This window comes from Colletotrichum destructivum, chromosome 2 (assembly GCF_034447905.1).
Source record: "Colletotrichum destructivum chromosome 2, complete sequence".
In the NCBI taxonomy this organism is placed as follows: Eukaryota; Fungi; Ascomycota; class Sordariomycetes; order Glomerellales; family Glomerellaceae; genus Colletotrichum; species Colletotrichum destructivum.
Genome location: NC_085897.1, coordinates 4,740,787 through 4,767,062, shown reverse-complemented (window position 1 = coordinate 4,767,062; position 26,276 = coordinate 4,740,787). Strand labels below are relative to the sequence as shown.

General features: G+C 55.0%; 8 protein-coding genes across 8 annotated transcripts; 2 read left to right on the top strand and 6 right to left on the bottom strand.

Moving 5' to 3' along the window:
- Positions 1-7,309, bottom strand: CDEST_03650 (Putative DNA-directed DNA polymerase, family B, exonuclease domain, ribonuclease H-like superfamily). The gene is made up of 3 exons (XM_062919809.1): positions 6,376-7,309; positions 6,170-6,312; positions 1-6,101 (listed from the first exon to the last, which is right to left on the bottom strand). The coding sequence occupies exons 1-3, from the start codon at positions 6,987-6,989 to the stop codon at positions 157-159; spliced, it is 6,702 nt and encodes a 2,233-aa protein (XP_062775860.1). The 5' UTR covers positions 6,990-7,309; the 3' UTR covers positions 1-156.
- Positions 7,310-7,620: 311 nt separating this feature from the next.
- On the top strand, positions 7,621-8,973 carry CDEST_03649 (uncharacterized protein). Its single transcript, XM_062919808.1, has 2 exons — positions 7,621-8,118; positions 8,249-8,973. The coding sequence occupies exons 1-2, from the start codon at positions 7,728-7,730 to the stop codon at positions 8,488-8,490; spliced, it is 633 nt and encodes a 210-aa protein (XP_062775859.1). The 5' UTR covers positions 7,621-7,727; the 3' UTR covers positions 8,491-8,973.
- A 1-nt stretch (position 8,974) lies between these two features.
- Positions 8,975-10,342, bottom strand: CDEST_03648 (uncharacterized protein). Its single transcript, XM_062919807.1, has one exon. The coding sequence runs from the start codon at positions 9,984-9,986 to the stop codon at positions 8,976-8,978; it is 1,011 nt and encodes a 336-aa protein (XP_062775858.1). The 5' UTR covers positions 9,987-10,342; the 3' UTR covers position 8,975.
- A 406-nt stretch (positions 10,343-10,748) lies between these two features.
- CDEST_03647 (Putative aldose 1-/Glucose-6-phosphate 1-epimerase, galactose mutarotase-like domain superfamily) lies at positions 10,749-12,328 on the bottom strand. The gene has a single exon (XM_062919806.1). The coding sequence runs from the start codon at positions 11,861-11,863 to the stop codon at positions 10,841-10,843; it is 1,023 nt and encodes a 340-aa protein (XP_062775857.1). The 5' UTR covers positions 11,864-12,328; the 3' UTR covers positions 10,749-10,840.
- Positions 12,181-14,708, bottom strand: CDEST_03646 (Putative HIRA-interacting protein). The gene is made up of 2 exons (XM_062919805.1): positions 13,952-14,708; positions 12,181-13,881 (listed from the first exon to the last, which is right to left on the bottom strand). The coding sequence occupies exons 1-2, from the start codon at positions 14,453-14,455 to the stop codon at positions 12,763-12,765; spliced, it is 1,623 nt and encodes a 540-aa protein (XP_062775856.1). The 5' UTR covers positions 14,456-14,708; the 3' UTR covers positions 12,181-12,762.
- A 1,619-nt stretch (positions 14,709-16,327) lies between these two features.
- Positions 16,328-19,449, top strand: CDEST_03645 (Putative glycosyl transferase, family 20). The gene is made up of 4 exons (XM_062919804.1): positions 16,328-17,011; positions 17,100-17,568; positions 17,637-18,009; positions 18,064-19,449. The coding sequence occupies exons 2-4, from the start codon at positions 17,265-17,267 to the stop codon at positions 18,965-18,967; spliced, it is 1,581 nt and encodes a 526-aa protein (XP_062775855.1). The 5' UTR covers positions 16,328-17,011; positions 17,100-17,264; the 3' UTR covers positions 18,968-19,449.
- Positions 19,380-22,822, bottom strand: CDEST_03644 (Putative quinoprotein amine dehydrogenase, beta chain). Its single transcript, XM_062919803.1, has 2 exons — positions 22,608-22,822; positions 19,380-22,412 (listed from the first exon to the last, which is right to left on the bottom strand). The coding sequence occupies exons 1-2, from the start codon at positions 22,624-22,626 to the stop codon at positions 19,951-19,953; spliced, it is 2,481 nt and encodes an 826-aa protein (XP_062775854.1). The 5' UTR covers positions 22,627-22,822; the 3' UTR covers positions 19,380-19,950.
- An 882-nt stretch (positions 22,823-23,704) lies between these two features.
- On the bottom strand, positions 23,705-26,173 carry CDEST_03643 (Putative prenylcysteine lyase, prenylcysteine oxidase, FAD/NAD(P)-binding domain superfamily). Its single transcript, XM_062919802.1, has 3 exons — positions 25,616-26,173; positions 24,989-25,509; positions 23,705-24,939 (listed from the first exon to the last, which is right to left on the bottom strand). The coding sequence occupies exons 1-3, from the start codon at positions 25,737-25,739 to the stop codon at positions 23,914-23,916; spliced, it is 1,671 nt and encodes a 556-aa protein (XP_062775853.1). The 5' UTR covers positions 25,740-26,173; the 3' UTR covers positions 23,705-23,913.
- Between the last annotated feature and the right edge of the window lie 103 nt (positions 26,174-26,276).

Genomic DNA, 26,276 nt, shown 5'->3' with positions numbered 1-26,276 from the left:
GTGCATTATTACCGTCGTATTCAGGGGTCTCGATCATATGCAACCCCCCTATGTTCATCCAGCCTCAAAAGGCAAACCTTTTCCTTCTCCCAAAAGCGCCAGTGATATCATAACATCCCTCATGCGTCCCAGTATAAAAATGGCTCCCAAGTATCTTCAAAGCCCCTTCCTCAGCCCCTCCGTGACCTCCAATAGCATCTTCAACCCGTAAAACTTGGCCACGTTCCAAAACACTCCCAGCCGCCTCACGATGTCCGCCCTCCTCACGCTCTCCACCCACTCGCCGCTACAGGTGCAGTGATCCATGAGCTCGTTCATCCGCAGCGCGCCGCACTTGCCGCACTTGAGATCTTGCGTCGTCCATTCCACCACGAACGCCTCCACCCGCGCCAGCAGCATCTCCTCGATGGCGTTGCGGTCGTACTCGGCTTCGCAAAAGGTACACCGCCACGGCCGCGTCTCCGGGCTCAGGCGTTTGCCGTCCGGCCCCATCTCCGGCAACAGGTCCTCATCCCTGCAGAAGTCGAGGTCGCGCGCCATCGTACAACTGTCGCAGCTGAGCTGAATCACCTTCAGGCTCTCGCTTGGGTTCTGGAACGCTCCCTCTTTGCTGAACTCGCGCACGTCAAACATGGCGAGCAGCTCCTTGCGCAGTAGGCGCGCCTCGAGCGTGATGTTCTTGTCGAGCGAGAGCACCTGCATCAGCGCCTTGACAAGCTCGAGCACGGCGTTGCGCGATGAGAGGTGCGTAAGGTGTGACCCGGGCAGGTGCGGGAAGGAGTAGTCCTCCGCCAGCTCTGGGTGGAGGAGCTCGCGCTTCTGCAGGTTGATCAAGTTGGCGATGTCCTTCTTCAGGGGCTTCTCAAAAGCCTTGCCGAGGATGATCTGCCCCTCAGCGCCCTCGGCGAGAGACTTTTGCGGGAGCTGGGTAAGGCGCGGCGTCGAGGAGGGGTCTCCGTTCAGAGGCCGCTTGAGGTTGTGCATGAGCTGGATGAACTCGATGACCCAGTCTTGGAACGTCGGCTGCAGGCGGATGGGAAGGAAGGTGGCCATCTGCCAGTGCATGACGGTGTCGAGAGTCTGTTGCTCCGCTTCCACGACCTCCTGACAAGCTTTGCCTCCGTAGTTGAACTCATCGTACCACACCAGGTAGTCCCAGTATTCTTTGATCTCAAGGTCGATGAAGTGGAAAAGGGGCTTGCTCTTGATCGACTTGATGATGTACTGACTGTACGCGAAGGCGGTGCCCACCTCGGCCTTGGTCGTCTGCAGGAGAAGACGGTTGGAGTTGGCAAAGATGACCTGCGAACCGACGCGACGGAAATCGGCCATGAGCTGCTGGAAGGCTTTGCGAGACATCATCTGCACGTAGTAGTGCAGCGCGCGGTCATACAGGAAAGAGTCGGGGTTCTCGACCCAGCGGACGAGGTGCTGAACCATAACGTCGGCCATCGCGCTGCCCTTGCAGGCTTCTTGCCACCAACTCTTCACCATCTCGCGCAGCACCAGGACACCGGCATTTGCAAAGGTGCCCTCCGAAGAGATGACTTCATCCCCTGCTGCGTTTCCATCCCCAGCGGGGTTGAACGAGATGGACTCCGACCCTTCCAAGTCGTTGATCAGGGAGGATGTCAATATCGTGTTGATGGCCAGGTTTCTGACTTCCAGATCGATACAGACCGACGAGAACGTGCCAGGGTTGTTGGTCGCGGGCATCTGGACAGTTTCTAGAGGTCCGGTGATGTCGTCCTTCTCGTGGCCAGCGTGGTCAGGCCGAGGGCCCGCGGACCACCACAGCACGACGTTGTTGTTCTGCAGCCGCCTGGCGTACGCGATATCTATGAGGAAACGGGGGTCTTCTCGCTCGAGGTTGCAGAGTGGAACCTCGCCGTACCGCGCAAGGGTGTTCAGATGCACGATCCAGGAGCCAAGACCAAGGTAGTGTCCAACAAGTCGTCTGGCCACGACTGCTTGCCAGCCGAGCGGTGGGAGAGAGCTGTCGGCGGGGTCGTACTTAAGCGGCAGTACAGGAAACTCGCCGAGGATGGGGACGTCGTTGATGAGCATGTTGCGCTGAGACGACTGGATGACCATCATCAGTGGCCGCAGCTCGTCCTTCCTCATCTTCTTGACCACGTCGCTAAGCTCCAAATGCGCCTTTCGTCGAGTCGTCACTTGCGTGATCTTGAAGTTCAGCTTTTCCTGGTACGTGAAGCAGTCCTGCCAGTTGGTGCCCGCCGCCTCCTCTCCTCGTCGCGCCAGCAGCTCGGTGTAGATCCGTGAGATATTGGGGAGGTCTTGTCCTGAATCTCTGCCCTTCTGCAAGATAATGACGTGCGCTTCGTCTTTCAGTGTTGAGAAGACTCCGAAAATCTGTCTGTCGCCTGCAGTGACGTGGGAGATGTAGATGTACGCGAGTGGCGAGGTCTCGAGGTAGGTCCGGGGCTTCAAGGGACGTTTGAGGCCGAGCAAGTCGAACCCTTGCTCGAGACCCTTTCCAAGCACCGCATGTTGCCGCTCGTCAATGGCGCACTGGTTGCCCAACTGAAGAACAGCACGGATGTTCAGAGGCAGATGCTTCTCGTACACGCCCTCGACGCTTGGGTGGTTAAATAGCAGCGAGAATTTGTCGGCCTCGGCGAAATAGACATCCTCGGGGACGGTCAGCTTGAAAAGATGGACTGACGAATGCCCGTTCGGTAGCGTATGGTTAACTTGCTCGACCTCACATCCCGGGATGTCGACGTCTGGCATTTCTCCGCTCTTGAGGTTCAGGAATACCTGTCGCGGCACCTTGATCTTGAGCGAGTGGATCTTCGCATCGATAAGGACGTGTGCATTAACGATGCCAGGTGTCTCCGTTGGTTTGAGATGCAGGAGCTGCCACGTGTTCATGAAGGTCATGTGTGCCTGCTTCATGAACGTGTTCTGAATATTGTTCTGGTTATTGCCGCGCCGGTCTCCGAAGAGCTGTCGTCGCCGGATGCGCGCCTGCTTCTGGATCTTCCACTTCTGTTTCTGGTATTGCAGAAAACCGACGTAGTCGTCTGAAGGTGAGGGCATCTCCTTGGGCAGGGCAGCGAAGGGATCGGCATTCTCGGCAGGTCCAGGCGACTTTCGCTTCTGAGAAGTGGGAGCAGCAGGCTGCGACGAAGCCACCACCGAAGTCACAGGCTTTGGCTTCAGAAGCTGGCCACCAAAGTCTTCCATGTCGGCCGCAGATCGACCGTTGAGGTTGGTGATGTCCTCTAGAGGCCCCTTGGTGAACAGATCCGTGAGCTTCTTCTGCTTCATCTTATCGTCCTTGATGTTGATTCTGCGCTGGAGCCAATCGGGATGGGCGACGCGGGGGACGGGGTTCCTGACTTTCTGGAGCGCGGCCGGAATGGTGATGAGCTTCTGGATGACGGACCCCAGACGCTCAAGGTAATAGTCCCAGTCCAGTAGAGCTCTCGGGTCGGTGTCGGGAGGTTCCTCCTTCAGCCACTTTTTCAGGTAGAAACGCTTCGTCGTCTCCTCGGCGGAGAAGATGGCGACGGGTACGGCTCTCTCGGTGACAGGGGCGTTTTTCGGCCTCGCGCAGATGATGAACTTGCAGTTGAGTCCCTTGTCCTTGACCATCTGTTCACCCAAGAAATCCGCCAGACGCTTGGCCGTGGTGATGGACGTCGATTTCTGCGAACCGTACTCCTCGAGCGTCTTGGACATGCTTCTGTTCTCGGAAATGAGCTCCATCAGCTCCTCGTCCGCCAGTGTCGAACCCTTGCTATGCAAGACGTCCAGCCACTGGTTGGCGACCTTGGCAACGGCAGCATAGCACTCGGCCAGGGTCTCTCCTTCGAGGAAGAACTTAAAGATTTGCTGCTGAAAGATCTTGATAAGCTTCAACTCTCCTCGGCGCTTCACCTCGAAACCCTTCAACTCGGCCAGACTACCGTCGTCGTTGAAGACGGCGTAGCGCTTCTTCAAGTTCTTATCCTCCTCCTTGGACGTAGGCAGAACCATGGCCTTGTAGGGACCGTCGACTTCGAAGAAAATGGAGTTATCGCTATGAGTTTCGTACTTGAGCGTCTTGGGGTCCACGAGCGTCTGGTATTGGTGATTCGTGAACTTGGCGTGGACCAGATGGTTCAACATAGTACAAGGGTACGAGATGGTGACCTTTTTTCCGTTTTTCGTCTTGAAAGCAAAGTTCTCCGGGAACGTGGCCGGAAGCATACACCAAATACCGTCGGTATCCAACTCTAGCGGGCGCCCAAGGCGCTCAACGAGCGATCGGGCCAGTTGGATAATTGTTGCTCCCGTAAGACAAGTCACACCGGCCATTTCCATGGAGTACCACCGCGATCCTTTTCTCATGACGTAGCCATAGAACGAGTTCAGAATGACCTTGTGGGCAAGCTGCAGAGAGTCGAACAGGATGATCATCTTCTTCGCCGCGTCGACTTCGGAAGACGTCGCGCCCGACTGCTTGAGGGACTCAGTCTTGCCTTTCCAGACCTTGGCTTTGCCCTTGTAGTCGTAACGACGATCACGGAAGTCTCGGACGGTGTTAATGTAGAACGGATTCTCGCGCTGACAGATGATAGCCTCCTTGACCGTTGTCGTCGAGTCGTGGATCTTGTGGTAGACCTTTTGTGAGAAAATCTGCAGCCGCTTCCTCAGCAGAGCCGTCTGCTCGTCCGGGGAAAGGTCCTGGAAAGTCCGCTGCGGCGAGTTTGGCCACTTGCCTGGGAACTTTTCGTTTTCGAGCGCGTTCCTGATCATATTGTACTCGTCGCGCTTTGCCGGCAGGTACTCTCCTCTCCACGCCCAGGGCATCCGCCTGTCACACGTCTTCCCGGGCCGGTTGAAGTCGCAGGCCGCACAGTCCGATTCCTGGATCATGGAGTCGGGTTGGAGTCGATTTGTCGTCATGATGTTGGGGTACATGGAAGCGACGTCGAGGTGGTAAATCAAGGGGCGCTCGCTCCGGTTTGGTGTCTCTTTGAGGGCACGTAAGCGCGAGGCGATCTGCTCTCTAATTTCGTCGTAGTTCTCGATGTCGTCCATCGACTTCTTCTCTTCCACTGTGATGCTGAACTTGAGCGCGGCGTCCAAATCCTTCAACAACTCGTCTACCGCACCCGTGTCAACTGCGAAATTGACAGGGATATCTGCGCGAAAAACGCCTGCTTCGATACTCTCGACGTGACCACCGACGTACGTTTCTGAGTCTAGCAGGTGACCGTCGTAGAATGCTTCCCTGGGCGAGACGTGCTTGTTGGGCAACACGATCTCCTGCTGGTAAGCCTGGACCATCAATAGCATCTCACAGAGAGTACCGGTACCCTTCCGTAATGTGTCGTCGCCGCCCAAGGGCAGAATTGTGCAGAGGGAGAAGATGAAGGGGTGGACGTATTTCATGTACAGGTAATACGTCGCCACGGCGTCGGAAACGGAGTACTCGGCCAAGGTCTGCGGCCGTTCGGCGGCGTAGGGCGTCATCAATTCGGGATCGAGCTCGTCGGGGTCGTATCCGAGCTTGGCCACCGTGACAGCCTTCAAGCCTCGAGATCCCTGGGGAAGATACGAGTCTCGATTCACCCAGTGGAAGCAGTCCATATGCACGCTGTAACTGCACTTGTACTGGTCCTCGCTGTCCTTCTTCCAGCCGATCTCCTGGTACATGTCGATACCGTTGACGCTAGCGCGGGCTTCGACAAAAGGCCAATCGAAAAAGTCACCGTTGTACGTCGCAATGACCGTCGGCCTCGCCTCCTTGATGTGCAGGAAGAAGCGTTCGAGGACGGCCTTCTCGTCCGGCTCGTTGAAAATCATAAAGGAGCCGGGGTATTCGGGTTTCGGGGTGTAGTCGAAGTCGGAGATGTCTTCCGAGACGATCTCTCGGTTTGTGATGAGAAAACCTTGTCCGTCGATCATGTACGAAATCATCATAACCTGGTCGATGGCGGCGTCTGGGAACTTCAAGGGCAGCTTCGTCGTCTCGATATCGTAAGCCATGACAACGGGATCCGCCATGGCCAGCCGGTCTTCGTTGATTGTGATCTTTGTGACGCCGTGCTTGACGTCGACGAAGTACCATTTCGCCACGCGAATATCTGCAATGGTCATCAGCAGTGACCCCCCTTACCCCCAGCTTCTTCCTATTCCCGCGGACAAAACGTACCCATATCAATCATTACCCGGACGTGATATGGCACGTCATATTCCCTAATATCGACAATGAAGTCGCTGGCGTCGGCAAAAGAAGCATTGGCTCGTCTATCGTCATCTCGTGAGTCGTCAAAAAGGTCAAAGTCGCCGTTCGTCCTGTGGGTTGTCAGTTGTGCCGTCTCAAGCCACCGCCATCGGGTGTGGAAGATGACGACTCACGTCTGGACTTCAGCGTATGCGTCCAAGGCATCCACGTTCTTCCTGTTCTTGGACGCTATCGGCATAATATCCTTCCTCGCCGCCATCAGGTCGTTGATGTTGGAGAACCTCAGCTCGAGGAACGTCCGGCGGTAGCCCATTAGGTGATTCGGCATCTTCAGGTCCTCCTTCTCGACTCGCTTGATCGTCTTGACGACACCGCCGCCAGGCACACGCTTGAGCCACTCTTCAACCTCGCTCTCGCGACCCTTTTTAACAGCGATGAGGAAGTAAGGTTCGTACTCGACCGTGGCCTTGAAGTGCGAGCCGTCGTCCTCGATGAAGTAGCAGTCGAGCGCCGCGCGGCCGCCCGGTATCCGCTCGTCCTCGACTGACGTCGGCTGCACGTTGACGAGCCAACCCTCCTTGCGCTTGCCGCCTTCGTAGCGAGCGAAGCCCATGTTCTCGTCGATGGTATTCGTCAGCCGCGTGCGCTCCCACTTCTCATCGGCTGATGTTGCTTCGGCGCGGCTCGAGGCTGCGAAGGTGCGTGTCGTCTGGCCAGGTCCATGGTAAGCCTGCTTCCCGCCGCGGCGGTAGCCCTTTTGGGGGCGCCGCAGGCTCGTGTTGGGCATCGCCGTGTGTGTTGTTTTGTTGTGTGGCGTGTGAGCGGGTGTAGTTTGGTGTTCGTCAGGTAGGAGAGTCGAATTCTTGTTGGCGCGAGGCAGATCTCCGTCGAGGGACTCAACGTCTTTGCGAAGTCATGAGACGAGGGTTTGTGAACGAATGCCTGCATTCACAACGGAGAGAGGGTGAGAAGTCGGCTATGGTGGGTATCAAGATAACTCTGGAAAGAAAGGAGAAGTTCTGCACAAACAGAAGGGAGCAGAGAGCAAGCAGAGCGGCAAGTGTCGATCTTCCTGACTGAAGGAACCGGGCGAGTGGGAGAGTGGGATTTGTCACTTTGTTTGAAGAAGGTAGTCGGTGACTGGGTAGTTAGTTCTTGGGGGGGGTTGTTCGGTCCAATCTTTACACCCGGGGCCCAATGCGAGCAAAATCGACGCGTCCCGGCGCGACTTTACGCGACAAATGCACGCTTTCTGCCCCGCTGCAGTGAGCAAGGGGGGCCCACATCAATTAAACGCAGCATCCCGAGGCGCGCAGTAGGGCACCCCCGTGTCAATCCGCGCACAGGCCACACGGCCGGCCCAGCAACGGCGGAGATTCGGTGGACGTCATCTCCCATCTCAGGCCACGGGCAGAAGATTTTGAGTGAAGCCGACAGTGAAGCTATGAGAATCGGAGCCGGCTATTAACACACAAGCAACTGTCACCCTAATGTGCCCCATCACCAGCCACACATAGTCACACAAATGGCGCAGGACTCACCAGACAATGCGGACGCGTCGGCGGCGGCGCCCAAGAAGGACGGCCAGAAGGTGTACCTCTGGTCCCGGTCAACCCAGGGCCATGTCGGAGAGGGAGCGCCGGGCTCGGAAACGACGACGACGACCGCAGCCGGAGCTGCACCGATAACACCGGAGCACCAGCAACCAAAGAAGCTGGACCCAACCAAGTTCCAGGCCAATTTCCCGCCGCAGGAGGGCGGCGCCCAGCAAGGTTACCCGAGCATCACCGAGGCCGTCAAGTCCATCAAGTCGGACGACTTCCTCAATGTCGTGCAAACGCCCTGCGCGCGGGACGGCTTCCTCACCGGCATCGCCAGCGGTGCCGGCGTCGGAGGTCTAAGATATGTCATGAGGGGTGAGTCACTGCTTCCATTGCCCCTTCTCAATGCCTCTTCATACCCTTGTGTCTTTAATCCTCGCTGCAATGAGTTCTTTCTCAATCATGGTGATGGACATCTCGACTCATTTAACCTCCCCACTATTAGGTTCACCCATCAAAGCGGCAAATTGGGCCGTCGGAAGTTTCCTCATAGGCTGCATTGGGCAATTCGAGTACTGCCAGTACCTTAGGCGCCAGGAGCGCCACAGGATGAAGAGGACGGTTGAAGTCTACCAGGAGACCATGTTGGAAAAGAGGCGCCGCGAGCTGGATCAGCTCAAGCAGAAGCAGGAGGCCGAGGAGGCGGCTAAGGCAGTGAGCCAGAAAGCCTGGTACAAATTCTGGTAAACCGTAACCGCGCCCGCTGTCCATCGAAAACATCGGGGGGAGGAAGGGAGGCTTCTGAGGATATCTGCATCCCAGTGTATCAATATTCTTTCCCGTTGCACAAAAGCACCAGCGGCGTCGGTCCCGATGCGTGCAGTGAGGAAAGACTGTATCATCTTCGTCCGTTCCAGTCTGGGGTATAAAAGAAAGACTATTTAAATCATCCTGTCGCCCCTGGTTCTCATATTCGTTCGTTCCCGTCGTGGCTCTTCTGCGTTGAAAAATTGATAAGAAAGCCCTCCTTGCCACCATCCAAATGACAATCGCATTGTGAAAGCCTCAATTGCAGAGATGGATGCAACCTTGCCTTGCGTTCCTTAAACGCCAGTGCCCCAAAAACGCCAGTCAACGCCTTCCGCGACTGTACTCTGACCAAGCCATACATAAAAGGGGCAAAGAGCATGCCATTCACCCGTCGTCTAGCCGAGTTCCCATAATTGCCGCTCTCACACGTTCGTCGCGACCGGGTTCGGTTCTGCCTCCGTGAAACGAACCTTTCGCACGCTGCCGCCGCCGCCGCTGCCAGATGATTTGGAGTCAAGCTTGGAACCCAAGCCAGGGCCGCTGCCTCTTCGCCGCTGGTTGCGCCGGGCCCTGGCCTCACTCTCCTCCCTTTTCTTGTACTCGGCCAGCTGCAGCCGTCGCTTCTGCGTCCGCGCGTAGGCCATGGCGGCCGTCGGCATGAACCCAACTCCATTGATGCCTGTGCCGTCGTCGTCCTCGTCCTCCGGGTCGTAAATCGTTATCTCTTCCTCCTTCCATGTCAGCGCGGCCCGGACCGGTTCCACAATCTTCATCTCGTGGTCCTCATCTTGTATTTCTGCGCCCTTTCCCTTGCGGCCCTTCAGCGGCGGGGTGCCGGCGCGTCTTCGTTCTCTTGTTTTGGGGTCCTGCAGTCGGCTGATCGAGGCGTGCGGGCGCTGCAATTTCGTAGCGGCGGCAGTCATTGCAACGGGCTGAAGAATATCTCCGGCAGTCGCATCGGGGGGGTCAACAACTGTGACTGACTTGAGCTTCGCGGCGGGAACTGGGTCACTCTTGACATCGGGGTCCGGAATGACAAAGGGTTCTGCGGCGTCGGCGTCGGCGTCCTTCATCTCCAGCTCGGGGACCTTGGCTCTTTTCCGACTTGCGAACGGGCCGTCGTCGCTGTATCCGTCGTGCCGGTCGTCACGCGTCGGGTCGTATGGACCCTCTCGGTAATGTTGCTCTTGAGTTTGTTGCTGGGCTACCCCGCCCCCACCACCACCACCACCACCACCAGCGCCGCCACTCAGTGCCAGGCCACGGAACTTGTGGACGACCTTGCTGTGAGGGCTTGCACTTCCGTCCTCGTCGCTCTTAGCATCGGGAAGTTGGAAGGAGAATTTTGAGGTAGTGTATATAGGAGATAACGGAACTTGTTCGTCTCGCTTGCGCTTCGGCGTCGTAGTTGGGGTCGGGAAGGATTCGGTCATGATTAAAATGTTGCTGTTGGCGGTGGTAATTGGGTCCGGTCTTCTGTGGCTCCTGACTTGGTCAGGCTTTTGATAAAGACCAGTCAGGCGATCCAAGGTGCCGGCCGTATGTGTTGATCAATAAGTGAGATGCATGAAGTGTGTTGTAACGTCGGCAAAGTAGAAGAAAGGTGTTGCTGGCGGTTGTAGAGTCTTTGATCAAGTGATTGATCGATCAATCTGGGTTGTGGGCAAAAGCCCGGCAGTTACACTTTAGGTGGTGGTCGGTCCTTCCTTAGGTTGGGTACGTTCTTTGAGCAAGGAGAACACAAACTTGGATGGGCCCCAAAGACAGAATTCCCCTGCACCTGCTGAGACTGTTTATGCTGGCTGGTGTGATAAGCACAAAACCAGGACGCTAAGATTAAAGCTAGAGCCTCTCGGTGAACTGCACAGGCCATGGACCTCGTCTTCATCCCATCTTCATTTACTTTCAGCTACCCGGCTACTACATGATCAGATCGGTCAAATCAGCTGCATTCCGCAGTACACAGACACTCATGAGAGAAACAAGCTGCACAGCCAACCAACTGATACTAACATCACACGACTTATCTGCGTGGGAGAGGATAAACAAGCTGCAGAAAGACAGGGGGCATGCATGGGCTTCACTGAAGCTGCACTAAGTAGAAGAAGGTTGTTTGTAAGTAGATTTGGTACTGGTCAGCTTTGAGAGGGCTGGTAAGGATCCATCCTTTTTACGATATAGGTAAATTGGTATGCAAAAGTTGACACTGATATCATTCTCAAATACTATTATTTCCATGAAACAAAACCGCCCACACTAGGCAAGTTCCAACTCTGACAACGCCCTCCTACTCACTCCAGGCCTTGTACACAATGCGCGTACCGTACGTCTCCCCCTTCTTCAACAGCATCTGACCCTTCCACTCAGGCACGTTGATAGCGTTGACCCACCGACTCGGTTCGACGCAGAACCCGCTCCTCTTGCCCCGCGCCGGCGTGCCCTCGACAGCTGGCACGTCGATGCCCTCGCCCGTGTAGAACTGGAACGCGGGCTCTGTGCTCAAGACCTCTAGGTTGACCCCGTTCTTGGGGTGCCGCGCGTGCACATGCAGCTTCAGCGTCTCGCCACGCGTGTCGATGGGCACGGATCCGGGCTCCCCAGTGACGACGAAGCAGTCGTCCACCGCGGGGCCGTCGACACCCAGCTCGAACGGTTTGCCGCCCTCGATGCCGGGGAACGACACGGGACCGCCCGTGGGGATGCCGTTCTCGCGTGGGAGGTGGGCGTTGGTCGCCAGCGTCGCGACGGTGCCGGCAAAGGTCTGGTCGCCTGTGAGGTTGAAGTAGGAGTGGTTTGTCATGTTGATGGCCGTCTCGTCAGCGCCGTCCACAAGTTGCGCCTCGTACTCCATGCCCAGGACGGAAACCTCCTTGCCGTCGACCTTTTGTGTACCTGCAGTGTAGGTGACCTTGACCTTAACAGTGCCCGGGAAGCCCTCGTCGCCGTCGGGGCTCGTGAGCGAGAACTCGACGCTCTCGCCGCCCTCAAGACCATCGACGCCGGGGATCTTGCGCACGCCGACAGGCTTAGGGCCGTCCCAGATAAGGGAGCTCCAGGGCTTGAGGCCGCCATGGAGATTGTTGGCTCCGTCGTTGGCGGCCAGTTTGTACGTCTTGCCGCCGTTGAGCGACTTGAGCTGGGCCGACTCGAGTCGGTTCGCGACGCGGCCAACGGTGACGCCAAAGTAGGGCGAGTTGTGCTTCTCGTAGAGCTCCTGGGTCGGGAAACCCTGCACAATGTTGACTCCCTTGACCTTGAAGGACTGGAGGATGGCGCCCAGGGGCAAGAACTCAAAAGGGGCGTCGGCCATTGTAAGGAGGATGCGCGATGGCCTTTTGGTGGCGGGTGAATTTGGAAGAGGGAGGAGGGATCCTGGGGAGTGTTGTGTTGATCGGCTACCAAGTTCGAGGCGGAAGATTACGACGACGAGGTGAGCTCGAAATCACAGGGTGCTTTAAAAGAGGGAATCCTGCCCCTTTATGGTATGGAGCGCAACCGGCTTTCCCGTCACTGGATGACATGGCGAAACATGCAATTCAGGCTATTATTGCTTGTGTTTGCGCTTGCTGGCCGTGCAGTGGCCCAGAGGTGGGTGGGTGGGTTGAACGAGGGGATGGAGGGGATGGAGGGGAAAGCATCACTGAAGGAAATGAAGGCCAATGCGGGGGCTTCCTGCTTGCGGCGGGGTAAATTGGAGACACAGAGCTCTCTCTGGTTCTGAGCAGGCGTGGGGAGCGTGAGAGCGTCAGCGTGGTTTGCCCAAGAACCCAGGCTTCCCCCTCTTTGGCAGCCTTCTCTCGCACCAGTCACATACCCTACGACCGAAGCGGTCATACCGTTGTCTAACTGGTGCGTTTAAAGAGACGTGCAGCTATGTTTTCCTGTCTCCAGCTTTTTGGAGAAAGCAAGCCTATGTTCCGAGGAACCGGCGGGTGGACTCCCATCAGCCTGAGAGGGGCCCGCTTGGGGGTGAAGACACGAAGCTAAAACAGGACAGGTGAACAAAACAGTTTTCTCGAAACCCCCACAGCATTTCGATAGTATGATGCGCTGATGGCGACCCCCGCCGCCTCGACCGACATTCCGCGATGGCGCCTCAAAGGGACATTACGCGCCGCGGCATATATAATACAACCTGCAACATGTGCAATCAGCCAAGTGATGCTTCGTGAATAGCTGCAAGACTCCCCAATTTTCATGATATCAACATCAGTCTGACTCCTCGTCATCATCTCCCAGGAACGCAAGGTCTGCTCGCGCCTTGCCACGCGCACGTGAGGGAATGTGTGCCTCCTGCTCCTCGTCGTCATCGTCGTCGTTTTGCTTGTCATTTTCAGCAACGGAAACATCGTCCTCCATGGCCTTCTTCAGCGCCGGTTGCCCGCGCGCCTTGCTTCTTGATGATCGGCCACCCGCGCCCCAGTTTGCATTCATCTCTTGGACTGCCTCCAGATCTGCTTCAAGCTCCCTGCGCTCCTTGATTTCCTTAGCCTTGGCCTCGGAGAAGCGGCCGTCCATGCCGATGTCCTTGAGCAATTCTCTGAGATGCCTGATCTTGGCTTTCGTATCGTCCCCGTATTGCTTCAGCTCGAATCCCCAAATTTTGCGAATGCCACACTTGACCAGCTGAGATTGCAGTTTCTTGACTTCGGCATCGTCGGGGTTCTCCGGAGCTGCAGATGACTTCTTCGGCTTGAGCGCCTTGCTGCCAGCTCCGGCTTCTTTCTTCTTGCGTTTCGGTTTGGGCGGCTCATCTATCACGTCGGACAGCTCACTACTTGTGTCGTCCACCACAGGCTTCACCTCATCCTTCTTCTCAGTGGTGACTTCGGGGTTCTTTCCGGTTGGCTTGTCTTCCTTTGTCTCAACAGAGGCTGTAACCTCCTTCTCCAAGGGCGCCTTGTGTTTCTCATCTTCTGTTTCCGCCTTTTGACCTTCGAGAGCGTCCTCATCACTGTCTGGCGGGGAGCTAAGGTCATCCGAGCCGCTGTCCTCAATCTTGCTTGCACGTCCGTTACGAGCTTTGGACGGGTTTGACTTGACAGGGCTTGGCTCAGAGTCCGAATCAATGACGGGGGTATCCTGCTTCTTCTTTCGTGGCGCCGCCTTCTTCTTTGGTTTGGGCTTGGGTTTGGACTTGGGCTCGGGCGTATCGCTCTCCAAGCCGCTTTCTTCAGGATCCTCCTCCTTTTGAGCAGATACCCGTTTCCTACGTTTCGCGGGTGGTGAGGTATCGGCAGATTGACGTTTGCCGGTCTTCTTTGGCTTCGCGCTCGCGTCTTCCTCAGACTCGGGATCGGGGTCGGCATTGCCCTCCATGAGCGCGGTCTGCATCAACGTCAGTCAGCCAGGGTGTAAGGGCGATGGTGCGCGCGTGCCAGGGATGGATGGTACTCACTGCAAGCTCCTTTACTAGCTTCTTGCTCTTGTCCTTCCACTTTCCCGACGAAAAGAATCCAGCTTCGAGTTCGAGGTCCGACTCGACGCGTTTCCGAATAAAGTTCACGGTGAGGTTGTCTAAATCCGTCTTGTAGACATCGCGAACCGTGTCGAGAAGCGCCGCCTCGAGCTTCTTGTCCGACGGGGCCATCCTTTTACAGTAGGACAGGGATGAGACTAGTTGTGTTTTGTATTTTCCGTTATGGAAATGCGTCAATTGTAACCCGGGCGTACGAGTGGCGGCTCGAAGTTGATGGGCGTATGATCTGTGGTGGATTGTATGAGAGCTTGAGGGCTCCTTCCCGCTTGTAGAGACGCGTCGAAAGACAGTGTTTGGATGCAAATGGCAAAGCTGACGCGCGCGGGCAGGCGCAGACCGAGCGCAACCAGCAAAAGGTACTCCTCCGGCGGGGGACGGCGATCGCTGGGCGCCAGTGTCGGACCTGGTCCGAGCTTCAGGCATGCATCACGCCGGGCGAGGACCGATGAATATCGAAGGCCCCGGCCCCGGACTAAGATGCAACACCATCCGGTCAGATCGGGAACCACACTCACTCGACTGACGCCTTTCGTGGGCGTTGGCGGGACTCAAGGCACCATAAGGTCATGTTTGAATCGTATTATGAGCAGGTCAGGCTGCATTAACCTTTTGAACCTACACTTGTAGATGCGATTACTGTAGAAGTAGCTAAGCAGTCAGTCGTGCTTTTTAAGTCTGCTCAACGATGTAGCAACCCACAAGGCGGTGAATGCGATGGAGAAGACTGCGCTGCGGTCAAGAGCGGGACATGGAAGAGAGTCACTTATTTGCATTTTGCACGCCGCGACGTCGATGTGGGTGCATTCTCCACGATACTATTCAGTTGGAATCGGGAACACCTCAATAAATCGGAACTCAGTGAGTTAAGGGCCGCTCCAATTCGGGCCGGGAGCTGCGGCGTCACATCTGGCGTCTTGGTACCCTAAGAAGAGTCAAAGGACGTTTTGGTCCGGGGAGTTATGGGGCCGTCGATGTCAGTCTGCGGAAGCCAAACGGGGGGCCTTGTCCAGACTTGTGGGCTGCATGATTGGGCTGGAGCGTTCTTTGGAAACTCGGATGGGCCTCATTGGCTGTCGCAACGATTGAAGGACCGTGCAAACGAGCAGCCGGGACTGGGACTCGTTGTTTTCGAGTCCCCCTGGTAGAAAGGGAGCTTCCTGGCTTAAACCTCATTCCTTGAATACGGTTTTGAGAAAAGCAATGACGGCACGGTTGCGTCGCTCGACGGAGCATTGTTTACCTGTCAAACATGCTGCTCCGTTTTGGTTTGCAGATCTACGGGTACGGGCATGTGGGAAAGAAAGCGTTTAGTGAGAACCCATGCAAAGCCCTCCCTCCTTCCCTTCTGTTCCAGAGATGGCGGGAAAGGCCGAGAAGGTGTTCAATGATAGCAGAAAGGGGCCATCATTCTCGCCAAGCCTTCCGAAGTTTGGAGATCTCTCGTTTGCCCTGGCCGCCTTGAAATCATTAATAGTCAAAGAGGGTTCCTAACGAAACAGCCAGCCATTCCAAGGGTGGATAGGCGTCTGCAGAAGATGCACCATCATCCTTGCGTCGGCTGGTGGAGCGTCGAGCCGGGCGGAGCTGTCGCCGGCCGCTGGATGCTTGGGTGTTGGGTGGGATGGGCGAGGGAAATTTTCAAGAGCCATCGTGAAGGTTCTCTCCTTTACCGCCGATGAAGTGCTGTCGGCACCGGATTCTCCACTCTCTGGCGGGTTGGCTTCGAGTCTCTTCAGGTACAGGTACTTGGCATGTCTCCGTCCATTTGCGCTGCATCGCATCGTACAGAGTAGAAGGACACTGATCTCCGGGACACACTACCTGCGTGATACTGAGCCCGAGGTGCTGCAAAACGTTGAGGAGTATTCGGGTCGGCGGCCCTGTCAAGAATATCGCTCACATACAACTTCGGTCAGACTGTCTAATTCTCCGGCAACCAGATGGGGTCCGGAGGCTGTGGAAAACGACTAGAATCGCTGATGAGGGGGAAAGTAACGGGAGAGAAGAAAAACCCGCCTGGACAGAAGGTTGACATGACATGGGCCCGGTACCAAAATTACGTGTCTAGATGGTACCGCAGCAGCAGGAGCAAACCATGCCTAGCCGGCCACCACTGCTTAGTCTGTCATTACTGGGTTTCTGTCATTGAACGGGAGGGGAACTCGAGCACACTGGCTGTACGTAGTGTTGTTTTTTTTTTTACTCTGCGTGCCTCACCTATCTATATTTGGTACTTTGCCTCTGCCGCCTGACCGAAGCGGTATCCATATCCAAGTACTCTGTACCTCTACCTCTGGGGAAACCTAAGCTCCAGCGTCGCATCCATCATCCATTGGGTCGGGCTGCCTGTCTTTCTATTTTCTGTCTGTCACCCTACCGCTGTGCAGGCGGCTTCCTGTCTGGATTGGATCCAGAACCACTTGCACTGGGCCGGATTGGCGTTTTCCTGCGTCCTGCTCAACACCCTCTCCCGTCCTCCGTCATCTCTCTCTCTGCGGATTTGCCTCCCCTCCCACCCCGGCCCATGAAGAAGCACCACGACGCCTCCTCTGTCTCTCTGTGCTAAGGAAAACCAACTAGCTAACCGCCGACGTCTCCCGTCTCTTTCCATACTGCTGCTTCCGACTTTCTCCCTCTTTCACCCGACCGAATCGATAAAGTTCATCTTGTTTGTTCTCTTGTCTTACCTTCCACGTACTTTGTGCTCGTCAGCTTGGCTCTCTAAACACTTATTGTTACTTGTCTCCAGCCGCCCCGTCTACACCCGTTTCACTCACAGCCTGGTTCCCAACCCTCATCCACAGATAAAGGCTCCCTCCCGAACAGACCAGGACGACCTTGGGCAGCTCAAGGCCTGGACTGAGAAGCTTGCCTCGCTCGTACGGCCCCTTGAGTCTCTCGCTCGGATTGAGAGTTGGTCGGTAGTAACCCACCACCCCTGCACACTTATTGCGTCGCCGTTACCTCAACTCAAGGTAGGTAGGTACATACTTATTACTTGATCTTCTACTTCCTTACCCTTACCCCTCCATTCCCCCGCAAGCAAGCTCATCCCAGCCCGGCTCAGCCAGGACCTTACCCTCCCGCCACAGCACCACTAAGCTTGGTTGCTGTTGCTCTCTCCATTTCCCACCACCCTTCGAACGATCCCCCTCGACGGAATATTTTACGTTTCTTCCACCCAACCAACCTTTTCTTCGAGAAACCACACCGCCTGCGTAAATCGCCCAAGATGCCTGCGCTCGTCGACGAAGAGACCGCCCCCGGGCGCCTTCTGCTGCTGTCCAACCGGCTGCCCATTACCATTAAGCGTTCCGATGACGGCAGCTACACCTTCTCCATGTCCTCTGGCGGTCTCGTCACCGGCCTCAGCGGCCTGTCAAAAACCACTAGCTTTCAATGGTACGGCTGGCCGGGCCTCGAGGTTCCCGAGAACGAGATCGCCGGCATGAAGCAGCGTCTTAAGGACGAGTACGACGCCCACCCCGTCTTCATTGACGACGAGCTTGCCGACAAGCACTACAACGGCTTCTCCAGTATGGACCAACTTCATCGCCTTACATGTCTCTTTCCGCCTATGTAGCTAACACGCAATTCCTGACAGACTCCATCCTCTGGCCTCTTTTCCACTACCACCCCGGCGAAATCACATTCGACGAGAGCGCATGGGCTGCCTACCGTGAGGTCAATCGCCTGTTCGCAAAGGCCGTTGTTCAGGATGTTCAAGACGGCGACCTGATCTGGGTTCATGACTACCACCTAATGCTGTTGCCCGAGATGCTGCGCGAGGAAATCGGCGACTCCAAAAAGAATGTCAAGATTGGTTTCTTCCTGCACACACCCTTCCCTTCCTCCGAGATCTACCGTATCCTGCCTGTCCGCGAGGCCCTCCTCACAGGCGTCCTCGACTGCGACCTCATTGGTTTTCACACATACGACTATGCTCGCCACTTCCTGAGCAGTTGCTCTCGCATCCTGTAAGATCGAATCAACATCTTTTTCCGGCCTGTCTCGTGCTAATTTATCCCCAGTGGAACACCCACCACCCCGAACGGAGTCGATTACAACGGCAAATTCGTTACTGTCGGCGCATTCCCTATCGGCATCGATCCTGAGAAGTTCGTCGAGGGTCTCAAGAAGCCCAAGGTGCAGGAGCGGATTGAGGCCCTGAGTCGCAAGTTCAACGGTGTCAAGCTCATCGTTGGTGTCGACCGTCTTGACTACATCAAGGGCGTCCCGCAGAAGCTCCATGCCTTGGAGGTTTTCCTGACTGAGCACCCCGAATGGATCGGTAAAATTGTGTTAGTCCAGGTCGCCGTGCCTTCACGGCAGGACGTCGAGGAGTATCAGAACCTGCGCGCCGTTGTCAACGAGCTTGTCGGCCGCATCAATGGCAAGTTCGGTACCATCGAGTTCATGCCCATCCACTTCCTGCACCAAAGTGTGTCGTTCGACGAACTTACAGCCCTGTACGCCGTCTCCGACGTCTGTCTTGTTTCTTCCACTCGCGACGGTATGAACCTGGTCTCGTATGAGTACATTGCGACCCAGCGCGAGCGCCACGGCGTCATGATTCTCTCTGAGTTCACTGGTGCCGCTCAATCCCTTAACGGCTCCCTCATCGTCAACCCCTGGAACACAGAGGAGCTGGCGAACGCCATCCACGACGCCGTCACCATGTCTCCCGAGCAGCGCGAGACCAACTACAAAAAACTCGAGCGCTACGTTTTCAAGTACACGTCCTCATGGTGGGGCCAGTCCTTCGTCGCCGAGATGACCCGCCTCTCCCAGGAGACGTCGCAGTCCAAGACACTCCGGAACATCAGCGGAAACGTTGTCGGCCAGGTCAGCAAGGCGCTACACGGCGCCATTGAGGGTGCTTCGAACCTGACTGGCAGCAAGGACAGTGCAGACGAGACGAAGCAAGAAGCATAACGGTCCGTTGTGTATTCGAGTCGCACTCCATTTCTTTTCTCTTTACCTTCTTCGTTTTTTCAAACGTTTCTATTCTCTTACCTTTCCTGTCGGAAGCCGTCGTCTCAGGCGGCTAATTTGATGAAAGCATAATTGAAAGAAAAGAAAGAAAAACATACCCCCCCTCGTGATTACACCTAACCTTCAAGCTACCACATCTTATCGGCTTAGAGCATGGGGAAGTAAAGAAAACGAGGCAAAATCATAATCATTCGGATACAAGGCATTAAGCCCTAGGGCGGAGTTTCGCGGGATATCTTGGTTTTGTTTCTTTCTTTTTTTACATTCTTGACATAAGGGAGAGGGAAGAAGTTGAGGGAGGAATCACGCAACGAGAGAGTTGTGTCGCACATGATGGCCATCCTTGCTATTCAGGTTTGGGTTTACGCCCAGCATTAGACTATCTACCCACTTGACGAAACGTGTAATGCGACCGATGACAGGCCGAAACTGTGAATGAACTGACCAAACATTGCCAGCTACTAGCGGGGGAGTTAAGGACCTGTGTCCTATTTCAACAGGCCAATCAGCAAGTGATCTCACAAAAGCAGGCATGCATGGTGATTGAGGGGAAAACTTGTATCTGATCTAAAATGTAACTGGCCGTGGTCCGCTTGAGAACTACCGTTCCAGCCAGTCCGCTTCTCATGTGTTTGCGGAAGGCGTCCCGAGGTATTTAAAAACGAAAAAAGGGTACGTCGCTTCTTCTGGAAAAAGACAACGTAAGAAGTGAAAGCTGGGGGGGCGAAAGCGAAAGGCCTCATCAGAAAAACATGGAGGAAAGGTAACGTGCTGTGCTGTAACTCCATCCCGGTCCGTCCCCTCTGGTCCCTTTGCCATTGCAGATCGCAACCTGAAAAAACGCCCTCGTCTGGAAATGTTTCCGACATCAAAACATGAAGCGTCGTCACCACACAACAAAACAGAGACTTTCGCCGACCCTCTCAGTAGGGCGATGCCACAACGTCCTCCTTACCAAGCTTGTAGCGACCGCTCTTCGGCGTGCTGATGCGTCCGGAGTCTCTGCGACCCAAGCTGAGCTGCGCGAAGTTACCGGCAATGCTCTCACGAGTGGGACGCTTGAGGCCCTGTCTGCCGACCATGTTGACCTCGTTAGGAAGAGCGACGATGACATTCTTGTCTGTTCCGAACTTGAAGTCGTCGGCCTTGACCTCCTCAGCGTAGCGCTTGATTCGGTAGGCGCCCTTGATGCCGCGAAGAACCTTCTTCAAGGTCCACTCAACAATGTAGGGTCCAGTGGCCGTGATGATGCTGGTTTCCTCGATGCCCTCACCGGTGTTGAAGCGCGCCGGCGTGAACGAAACGGGCTTTCCGGTCTCGTGGGCAAATTGAGCAACGTGTTCAGGTGTGAGGGCTAGACGGCGCGGCTGAGGCTTTTCGCTGGCCGCAAAAGACTTCTCGAAACCGAGCTTGCCCTCATTCTTGCCAGACTTCTGCATCGCGTCAATAAGCAGGATGTACGTCCGGCAGGTCGCGAGAATCCAGTGGCCGTCAGCAGATACGTCAAGACCAATGATCGGCTCTCCAAGAGCGGGAATGTGAGTTTTGGCGTTGATGCCAAGACGATCGAAGAGACGAACATCACCCTTGTTGGAAGCGACGGCGATGTAACCCTTCTCGGTGGTGGCGACGGCCGAGAATTCGTTCTTCGAGACATATTGCTTCAACTGGGAATCGACCAACTTGTTACCGGACAGACGGGGATCGACACGGTAAAGAGCATTCTTCGAGATACCGAGAAAGGTTGGCTCGTGGGTCATCTGGGCAAACTTGTTCTCCGGGGCGAAATTGAGAATGGGAATGTCCTCGTGCACCTTCCACTCGTCGACAATTTTACCGTACTCGAGATCCATGCGGTAAAGTTTGTTGGCATCCCGCTCGTTCTGCAGGACCATGTTGCGATCCTCGTTGTGAAGCATCATCTTCTTCGGGCTGAACAGCACGCCCTGAGGGGTTTCGACCTTGGAAATATTGGTCGAGAACTCAACATTGTTGTCTGCCGTGTGCTTAAAGACACCGATCTTGGATCCGCGAACGACGAAAGAGCGGTCATGTTTGTAGCCGACAGCAAGTTGGGAGTTGACGATGCCATCTTCGTCGTCGGTCTCGACATCGTCTCCATCCTCGTCACTGTCGTAATGCTCGCTGCGCAGCGCACCAGCCTTGTCGTTTTCCTCAGCGTCCTCGTACTCCTCTTCTTCCTCTTCTTCTTCCTCCTCCTCCGGGGTATCTTCCATGGTCAAATCGTTGAAGGCATCCGTGACATATTCCTGCTCTTTCTCCTTGATCTTCTCCCACTTGGTCTCGTTCAGCTGTTCCCAGAGCGCGCGGAGAAGGGCATCCTGGAAACGCTCCAGCGCCGGCTGGTCTTTGAATCTCAGTAACCAGGAGTATGCTGATCCATCGGAGGAGAAGTGGTTGAAGATGAAAGACAAAAACTCAAAGTTGAAGACAGGGTTGATGTCGGCGATAATCGGAATGCCAAGCCAGATCTTTTCCTTGCTCTCGATCTGCAGCCAGTACTTCCATTTGCCGACCTCGGTAACGGTGGCAGTGACAGAGGCGTCTTGCTGGACGAAAGCACCAGATGGGAAGTCGAAGAAGTGCAGTTCGCTCTGTTCAGTAGCGTATGTACTGAGGGCTTGAGGGGCCACTTCAGACTTAGGCGGGCTGGCCGTCTTGCGCTTCTCGGGCGTGACCGGCATCTTGGAAGGCGTCTTCATTGGAGTCTGCACAAGAGACTCCTCTTGATTCTTGGTGGGTGTGCCGATGGGGCTTTGAGGCACGAACAGGCCGTCGGCTGATTCGATCGATCGCACGAGAGTCGGGCTGTGAATCGGACTCGCGGGCGGTATGGGGTGCTCGTCCTGGAACTCAAACTGCTTGAGGTCAAAGTCGGAGGCGGTCGTGTGTGGTTTGCGGTACTTGCGCTCGTACTGGCACTCCTTGGCGGTGCGCTCGAATTGCGCGACTTGACCAGAGGACACAACGTTGTCGCAAATGAATTCGTAAACGTCGCCCGTGTCACCGCTCAGGTCTCTCCACGCAAGAACCTTCTCGGTGCCTTCTCGGATCTCGACTCGGAAATGAAGGGCCTCGTCGAGCAGGAAAGTCTTCTCGTCCCTCTCGGCGGCGGCAAGTGCGTCGATCTCGGCGTCTTCTCCTTCTTCCTCAGCCAAAAGTTCAGCCTCGCCTTCTTCGTAGACTCTCTGCACCACGAGCTGGTATTGAAAGTCTTGCGCGGTGCGTCGGATTCGAGCGGCGGCGTCCTTAAAGATGAGTTCAGAGTAGCCCTTGGGCGAGAGAGGGCGGACAAGATAAAGCTGTCCTTGGGGAAGTTCGATAAGGGATTCTTGGTTGCTAGATCCAAAGATGAGTTTGCCAACTGAGAGGAAAGTATGTTAGCATATATGTCCACGGAGGATGGTGTAAACGGACAAAAAAGTCGGGGCAGTCGTCAAACACTCAATACAAAGTGGTGATGACGAGGGGGGGCGCGAACATGCGCCTCGCTGTTGATCGCGCGACAAATAAAGGAGCAGAAGTCTTCAGCGACAGGGAAATGGCGGGGTGAACTTACCGTTTCTGAGGACAAACATTTTGAAGTTGGGGTTTGTTTGGAAGGCCGGTTGCGGGTGGGCGGAGAGCTATTGCGGGTGTTTTATGATTCTCTGCAACGCTGTCCCATCCACTGGGGGAAGATCAGAGGGCGAGGAGACGGAGTGTCCCAGACCTTGGTCACGAAACGAAAGTGTGATCAGGCACTACGGAAGAAAATGCGTCATAAGAGGTAGCTTTTCGATTTGCATGGTTCAGATGATGGAGGGGTGAAATGGTCTGTGGCTGTGCACGTCCCTTTTCCTTTCCATTTTCTTTGCCACGGCAACACAAGGTCCTCTGATGTTGCGCCACATTACTGGGGTATCACGTGGGGCTCCTCCCGGCGGAGGCCGGTCTAGGCCCCGGACCCTTCTGGTCTCCGCACTCAGTAAACGGCTAATTAGCTAAGCAACAGGCGGCCTCGCAACCAAAGGTCCACGCCTGTTGCAAGAGACGATTCACGATGAGACCGATCCATCCTGCTGACTTTGGGTTGCTGATGCTGGAGACATTGCATTCAAAACATGCGTCACTCATATCATACTTGTCCGAACGCTGGGAACGGGCGTCTGAATGAGCGTAGAAGAAAATGGGTCTGTGCTAGAGTTAAGAACTCGCGTAGCGCGTCGCAAAGTGGCCTATTGCTTTCATTTCATTTTGGAAAGTGTCAAACGAAATACGAGATGCCAGTTTGCAATAATGTCTCAGTCCTAACAGACAACAGTGACCAGCACACTCCTCTCTCAGTGCCAAGTATCATAATCGATGGAGATGAGAACGGCCCAGGTCATGCTTCTAACTGTCCCACCTGGCGGAGTCATTTCCCTGCATGAGTTTTCCATCTCTTTCATCCTGCCTTTTTGTTTGACCCGTCTTCTCTCCTAGACACACTTTTCCCCGGATGCCGGTGGAGAGACACGGTGGAGACCGACGAAGTTGGGTAACTCATGACGGCTGCCTGGAGTGAGATGTGATAGATGGAACGGAATTTGGACGCCTTCCAAACACTGAAGATGGACGGCGTTTGAGACAGGCTTCCAATTCGAGCCGCACACTTATGAAAAAAGGAGGAAACGAAAAAGGTTTCAGGGAGACGCCATTCAACTTGACGATACCCATTGCTGACAAATGGCGCAAGCTGGATTTGACTATAGCGGCATACTCATTTTCTACAAAAAGTCGCGAACTTGGATCGTTGAAATTACACATGTAAAGTAGTTGGGCCAGAAGATGCCAACAAAGAGGATGCTAGGAGCCAATGCTCCACGCTGGAAAGAACAAAGATGTTACAGTTCATCTGCAATTGGCGCTCCCTTCACCGCTTGGCCAAGAATCTCCTGTGCGTCATCTGTTTCAATCCTCTCGTGAGTGTTAGCGTCGGACAAGTCATCGGCAATCAACCTGGCAATGTTCATCCCCATCAACGAACTGGTCTCCATGCAGGAGATGAAACTCTCGATACCAGACAGGTAGTAGAGACCGTTCCTCAAGATGGGATCCTGGAAAGTCACACGCGGGTACTCGATGGGGTAAGAGTTGAAAACATGAGGGTGATACCAAGAAATGGGATCAACCACGCGTGAGCTGCTCTCCTCGATCTTCTGCGCCGGGATGATGGATTCAGGCACCTCCACGCCGAGCAATTCCGACAAGAAATCTGCTGTGATCTTTCCAGGCGAAAAGATCTTGTAAATAAACTCGTCCTTCAGCGTGTCCGGGTTGGTGACGGTTCTCAAGGTGCTGATAGAGTAGAAGCCCGCTTTCCCGGCGCCCTCGGATCCAGCCTTGGAGTCGTCGTTGGGGTTGAGAGTCGTCAGAACCGTGTCCGGGGCCTTGGAGCCGGCTTCCAACCCGAAATACTTCGGGCTAATACGGAAGGGCGAAGCAAAGAGAGTGACATGAAGCTTAGTGTAAGGGACCTCGTCAATCTTGTGCTGGAACAGGTCCTCAGAGACGCTGATATCACCGTACTGCCACGGAGTGGCAATCACGACATTGTCGAAGGCGATCGGGTATTGGTCTGCTGCATTGGCGTCGACTTCAGAGTGAGCTCCTTTGGTGGACAACAAGTATTTGGAGTCTGTAGAACCGGATTTCAGTGCAATGGAGGTGACCGATGTATTTCGCTGTACAGTGGCATTGCTTCTGTCGAGCATAGTCGCGAAGATCTGCCAGTTGCCACCAATGACCTGCTTGGCGCCCTCGGGTGCGAGAGAGACCATGGTCTCAAGGCCGTGAATATGCCTGAGGTTCGACGCATAGTTGACGCGGGTTGCTGCCTGAATGATATCATGAGCGAAAAGCTCACCGATCTACTATAGGTTAGCCATTGGTCAGTGCTACTCACAGGTTCAAACATACATCATTGTTGGCAAGGAACTGTTCGCCTGTGACCGAGGTCGCCTTCAGGAGATCAAGCTCGAAGACTCTCTGTGTGAGGGATCGAAAGGGAAAGTGAGGCTTTTCGTAAAGCTGCAGAAAGGTCGATACGGTCGACTGGACGAGCTTCTGCGCCTTGTAAGGGGCCGTGCCGTACTTCCAGAAGAGCTTGGCCAGATTCCACCACCCCCAGGAGCTGTCGTCCTGTGTAAAAACAAAGTTCTCTCCATCCCAAATGCCCAAGAAGCCATCGCTGCCGGACTCAGGCTCTTTCAGGGGCAGACCAAAGCTAAGGCTCGCGTTGTACATGATGTGGTTGGCCTCTATGAAGATGGATGCACCCAGCTCAACAGGCTCGAGCGGGTTGTTGTAAGCTTCTACAGTCAAGGTACGGCCGCCGATGCGGTCGGTTTTCTCAAAAACAGTGATGTTCACGGGAACCCCCTCTGCCTCGGCGAACTTCTGGAGGTAGTATGCCGTGGATGAGCCACCGGCGCCAGCGCCTGGATGCCGTGTCAGTATTTCGTGTTGTGATGATAATTACTCACAAGCATAGCGTGGTTCGGGGGTTACGATATTCAAAAACGGCCTCGCGTGGTGTCTACATACCAATGATAGCGACCTGCCTGATGTTGCTTTCGGTGGCGATCTGCTCAAGCTCGGTCGCAGGAGCTGCTGAGTGCGTTAAGCTGAGCGCAGACAGCACAGCGGAGAGCTTGGACCCCCACATCATGTCGCGGATGTGACCGTGTTGAGTCGTTGTATTAGACTAAGTAGTAAAGGGGGTTAGGGTAATGGTTGAGATAAAGGAGTGAGGAAGGTATTTGCTTGATGGAAACTGTCCAAGACAAGCTGGGCAGACGAGAGTGATGAAAGGAGAAGATGAAATGGATTCGTAATGAAGCTGCGTCAGGAAAGTCCCCAAATGAATTGAACTCAGAGTGAGTAAACAAACCGCCGCTTTTATTCGTATTTCGGATGTCACTGGGGGTGAAAGGTCTACATTCAAGGTGGATGGATTGACTGGAGGAAGCATAAATCGTTAGAATGAGCAGTACATATTCTACACACTCTCGACTTAATGATTCTGGCCAAGACAACCGAACTAGAACCAAATGCCATGAGCTTGGTTGGGTGTTTAGGCTACCTTGCCTGACTTGGAGAGAGAGCCTTCACTGAGATCAGGAGGTTCGAGGTAAAGCAGCGGTCCGGCCTCAGGGTAACAGCTTCATTCTAGTGGTAATTTTTAGGGGTACCCCTGGGACCCACG